Here is a 5810-nt window from a genome sequence, read left to right as displayed (position 1 = left end):
CGCCCTGAACACCTCTCCACACAACCATTCACACCTTCAGCAACCCCCCTCTCTCCCACACCTACAATTCAGATCACTGAAGAAGATGTGCACCAGGTCGTCAAGAAGGAACAAAAGAAGGAAAGCTCCAGGCCCAGACGGTGTGTCACCAGCCTGCCTAAAAATATGTGCTGACCAGCTGGCCCCCATCTTCACACAGATCTTCAACAGATCACTGGAGCTGCGCGAAGTCCTCTCATGCTTCAAACGCTCCACCATCATCCCAGTCCTAAAGAAACCCAAAATTACTGAACTTAATGACTACAGACCTGTGGCTCTAACGTCTGTGGCCATGAAATCATTTGAAAGACTCGTTTTGGCCTATCTGAAGGACATCACTGGTCCCTTACTGGACCCCTGCAGTTTGCCTACAGAGCAAACAGGTCTGTGGATGATGCTGTCAACATGGGACTGCACTTCATCCTTCAGCATCTGGACAGACCAGGGACCTATGCGAGGATCATGTTTGTGGACTTCAGCTCCGCTTTTAAACACCATCATCACGAACACCCTTCAGAATAAACTGGCACAGCTCTCCGTCCCCACCCCTGTCTGTCAGTGGATCAACAGCTTCTTGACAGACAGGCAGCAGTTAGTAAAGCTTGGTAAATTAAAATCCAACACCTTCACCATCAGCACTGGAGCTCCTCAGGGCTGTGTCTCTCCCCACTGCTCTTCTCCCTTTACACGAATGATTGCACATCTAAAGACCCCTCTGTCAAGCTCCTGAAGTTTTCAGATGACACCACACTGATCGGCCTCATTCAGGACGGTGACGAGTCTGCTTACAGACAGGTGGTCAAGGAGCTGGCTGTCTGGTGCAGTCTTAACAACCTGGAGCTTAACACGCTTAAAACTGTGGAGATGATCGTGGACTTTAGGAGAAAGCCCCCTGTTCTCCCCAATCTCACCATCATGAACAGCACTGTGACTGCAGTGGAGTCATTCAGATTCCTGGGCACCACAATTTCTCAGGGTCTGAAGTGGGACAGTCACATTGACTCTATTGTTAAAAAGGTCCAGCAGAGGCTGTACTTCCTTCGCCAGCTGAGGAAGTTCAACCTGCCACAGGAGTTGCTGAAACAGTTCTACTCTGCCATCATCGAATCATCCTCTGCACTTCTATAACTGTCTGGTTCAGCTCAGCTACCAAATCTGATCTCAGAAGACTACGGAGGGTAGTCCAGACTGCTGAGCGTATCATTGGTACAACCATCCCCACTCTCCAAGAACTGTACTCATCCAGAATGAGCAAAAGGGCTGGTAAAATCACTCTGGACCCCTCACACCCAGCACACTCCCTTTTTGAACTGTTACCGTCTGGTCAACGCTACAGAGCACTGACCACCAGAACGACCAGACACAGGAACAGTTTCTTCCCTCAGGAAATCCATCTTATGAACACTAGACATTAAACGTGGAACACACAACTCTATTTTACATTATTTATTCACCAAATTTGCACATATCAGACCTGTACATACATAATCGTCTACATTGTATTTTGTGTTTTTGCTGTTTTGTACATTGCCTATTTCTATATTATTGTATATTATTATTGTTATTATTATTATTATTTTTCATCTGTGTTCTGTCCTGTTGCTGTCTTTCTGTTGCACTGTGGAGCTTCTGTCACTATAACAAATTCCTCGTATGTGGAAACATACTTGGCCAATAAAGCTCATTCTCTCATTCTCATTCTAAATATTTCTGACAAAAAATATTTTTATAACGCAATGTTTATTTTTTTGAGAAAATATTTTATTGAAAAGTTGGAGCATTAGTACCAGGAATCCATGATACGCCTCATGTTCATGAATCTCATTCCACCCATATTACTAAAGTTCCTGTACTCTCCAGGTCTGAACCACCACATTCTTCCTCTGTAGTGGGGCTGCTCATACATGAGCCAGTGACCGTCCATCACATGACAGGACTGGCAGTGAGACATGCGGTAGCGGTCCATGATGCTGTCACAGTCGTCCATCATATCATACATCTGACCTCCAAAGTTCTCCCTCTCATAGATCCTCATTTTGTAAGATCCCCTGTACTGTATTGATAGAAGGATTCATTGTATTTAAGGTTAAAATAAAGAAGTAAAACTACATTTGCACAAAGAAATCTAGCTTAGAAACATTAAAATGTTCTCTGTGCTCACCACGGGGATCGTACGGCAGGATCTGATCCAGTTGCTCATTCCAAACATAGACATGTAGTCAGCGTACTCGCCCATCTTAAAGAAATACTGGTTTCCCATGTAGTTGGGTTGATCGTACATCATCCAGCATCCGCTCTCAACTCTACAGGAGTGACAGCGGCTCAGGTAGGAGGACATGTCAGCACAGTCGCCCATACACTCATAAGAGCGACCCTGGAAGTTTCTCTCCTCATAGAAGGTGACCTGAAATTCAGAGTTAACCTCTTAGTGATGTGAAGTGAAATATATCAAATCAATGTCATTTATGTGAAATTGTGGTGAATCGAGTTTACCTTCATGTTTGTGTTGGTTGATCTTCAGTAGTTCCACAAAGGAGAAGGTGACGCTGATTCTGGTTGTTGGTTGACTGCTGTCACTTGTACCTTTATACTAGACCGAGACAAAAGACTACACAGCCTCTATTGTTAGTCAATTCCTGACAGTGCATGTTGAAATACAACCCATAGTAACTAAAGCTTGTTACATAGATCTTAGTACTCATTATCCCAACTCCATGCTAAAGAACCATGACAGAGTTTCTATTCTTATTACTTGTTTAAGATTTTTTTGAAGGCTTCAGTGTTTTAGAATAATGCTTACATGGGGTGCTTTGTGATTTACCTCTCAAAGTATTACTACACAACACAGAGGATTGAGTAAAAACGTAGATAATAGTGGTCACCTAATGTGACTAGATAGTAGACATCTGTCTCAGTTGAGTGAATTTTTGTGTGAGGATTTTGAATTTAAGTAAATTTAAAGCGTATATCACACTAGGTACAGCAGGCAGTCTTTAATTAACTCATAGTAGTATAGAATAATGGAGCTAAGTGATTAAATACATTTTCTCTTTTGTTTTCACACTATAATGGACAGAGCCGGCCCTCCCTGTAAGCGAACTAAGCGGCTGCTTAAGGCCTCGCCGCCACAAGCGGGCCCCCAAGAGCACATGAAATTACATCTTTTTTTGGTGATATATTCACGACACACATTCACACTCACGTAGGGCCATACACACTATTTTTTTCTGTGGTGTGTGGCAAAATTTGTGTGGCTTTTTTAAGGGTGTTTATAGGTTGTGGTTAAAATAAAATATGCATGTCTCAAAATCAACGCCATGGCAGAGCCAGCAAAGAAACCAAAGAAGGTTTTGTCGGAGGAAGCGAAGAAAGAGAGCGTTATCTGACATGAGCCCGAACACAAATCAAATATCTGACGGGCTTACACTCGGTGGTCGTGAGCTGCAAGAAGCAACGGGTTGCAAAACGGATGGAGACCTAGCCTTCCTGCTATTGGATTTGATATTTTTTCTTACTGTCCTGTACTTTAGAGCTTATTAGTTATTAGGCTGTGCTCAGGTTGTTTATTGGCGCACTAACGTTACTGGTTCACAATTTATAACCGTTAGGTAGACAAGAGATAATGAAATGTTGCTGGGGTCTCAATAGCTAATGTAGCATGATCGTGCCTCATCACGAATTTAGTGTAATGCTTGTAAACGATGACTACCAAACCACAATAAATGTTTTCTGTTCAAAAGTAGCTGATTCCTTAGTTCATGCACGTAGACTAATGTTATCGGTATCTATAGTTATTAGTTACCATTCTAGGGACTATTCTTGTAGCGAGTTGAGTGTAAGTTAATGATTGTACCTATTACACAAATCACAATGCCTGGTTGCGAGTGTTTTCCGAAAATATAACTACAGAAAAGTATTATTTTCATTGGTTACTAAACACATTCACGTCCATGCGTTGTGTTTTGGGTGACTGCACATGTGTTAATATTAGCACGTTAGCTGCTATGTAGCTAGCACGTTTGCGCTAACGGCTAACAGCCAGCTACTACCTCAGAAACTAGTTTGAGCTATTAGTATAGCCCAGTAGTATACCCCACGGGGGCCAAAGAGCACTTTAGTACATGCACAGTTTATGAAGTGACATGATGTAATGGCGGTTTCTGGTTAGTCAACAAATTTACGTCTATTGCGCTGCCCACGGGGAAGCTTATACAACGACAGTATTTACGACACTGATAACAGACAATTACGCTTATCAACCACATGGGGAACCATAAGCAAAAGTTCTCTAGTGAGAGAGATAAAGATGTAACTGCCCTGTATTTCACAGTTTCTTCCCATGACCTGCATATGCAGCATTACGCCCGTTTCACACCGCATACGCAAGCAGTGCGTAAGCAGTGCATAATTTTTTCAGCGCACATGTTAATGGATGAGAGCATTCATTCCACATGCGTAAGCAGCGCGTGCTCGCGGAGCAGAAGCGGCGCGTATGCAGCAGTGTATGGCGTTATTGTATGTGTATGTATATGGCGTGTATGGCGTTGTCGCGAGCGCATTATTACAAGGCGAGAGCGCATTCTTGTCATACGAGCGCGCGAATCTCTCCGCTCGCACGCCGATTTCCTTTGCTCGTGCACAAAACTGGACGCGCGCTTTCAATTATACGCTGCTCTCTTATGAATTTTCTCTCCTCTCGCTCAGTGAGCGTGTGCGCACTCAAAATGCGTGCCTTGCGTCCACGAATCCTTTGGTACTCTTGCTCTCGAGAGGTCCTCCTGCGTGTTCCAGGCATTATAGGCTGTCAAAAGTAGTCAACCAATCAGGGATAGGCTTCCACGGCGGGCCAATGAAAACGCGACCTCTTACATGGCATCTTATTGGTTGAAAGTGACTCGACGTTTTCAACGAAGCAAGATGGATCCACCACGTTCTCAGGTAACAATATTAATATTTTTGATGCAACATTATTAGTCAAATGTGTATTAGAAATGAACGGGGCATTAGGATGCTTTGTAGGCTACATATAAACGTCAGTTTAACTACCATGTTATTCAGACAAAACAGGCCAACACCCTCAAGTTCATGTGGTCCTCATGCATGTCCTACACTAAACATAGTATTGTCAAAATAGTACTAAATTGATTACCGAACAATTTAGATTGGTGTCTTAAGTTAGCTTTATTCTAAAATAATATTTACTACAAGTAACGGTACATATCAAAACAATAATAGCACTGGAGCATTTGGAAAATCATATAATATTCTATACCTATTTGGTTATGCATTTAATGCGTTTGCAGACAGACACTGTAAGTGTTCTGCATTCAGTGTTCCAGAAGTTCAGGGCATAAAACTGAACTTCTATGCAATATACCAAACGCTCCCTTACCGTTCATTTATAATATACATTTGATTAATAATGTTGCATCAAATATATTAAAATTGTTACCTGAGAACGTGGTGGATCCAGAGGCGTATTAAGACCTCATGGTGCCCCCCCATCCACCCACCTACCCACATGCAAGAATCCACTCATTAAAAGGTTTATATATTAAAAGATTTTATAAGAATGAAACTCAGCAATTTACAATGTACTATTTTACAAGAATTACACATTAACATGACACTTTTGTAGAAAAGAACACGAAAAACAACTCTTTTCATCAAGCATTTTTAACAATTAGGCCTACTGTAGTTAAGAGGTCGCGTTTTCATTGGCCCGACGTGGAAGCCTATCCCTGATTGGTTGACTACTTTTGACAGCCTAT

General features: G+C 42.3%; 1 protein-coding gene across 1 annotated transcript; it reads right to left on the bottom strand.

The window, feature by feature from the left end:
- Positions 1 to 1819: 1819 nt before the first annotated feature.
- LOC130550237 (gamma-crystallin M2-like) lies at positions 1820 to 2583 on the bottom strand. The gene is made up of 3 exons (XM_057327658.1): positions 2533 to 2583; positions 2201 to 2443; positions 1820 to 2092 (listed from the first exon to the last, which is right to left on the bottom strand). Exons 1-3 carry the CDS (start codon positions 2536 to 2538, stop codon positions 1820 to 1822), a joined length of 522 nt encoding a protein of 173 aa, XP_057183641.1. The 5' UTR covers positions 2539 to 2583.
- Between the last annotated feature and the right edge of the window lie 3227 nt (positions 2584 to 5810).

Source organism: Triplophysa rosa, unplaced genomic scaffold, assembly GCF_024868665.1.
Source record: "Triplophysa rosa unplaced genomic scaffold, Trosa_1v2 scaffold265_ERROPOS76508, whole genome shotgun sequence".
NCBI lineage: Eukaryota > Metazoa > Chordata > Actinopteri > Cypriniformes > Nemacheilidae > Triplophysa > Triplophysa rosa.
The sequence above is the reverse complement of the archived record's forward strand: the minus strand, read 5'-3'. Positions and strand labels throughout refer to the sequence as shown.

Coding starts and splice junctions, on each gene's coding strand:
- LOC130550237 (XM_057327658.1), bottom strand. Junction 2,093..2,200: donor CCTGCCGTACGATCCCCGTG/GTGAGCACAGAG, acceptor CTATCAATACAG/TACAGGGGATCTTACAAAAT.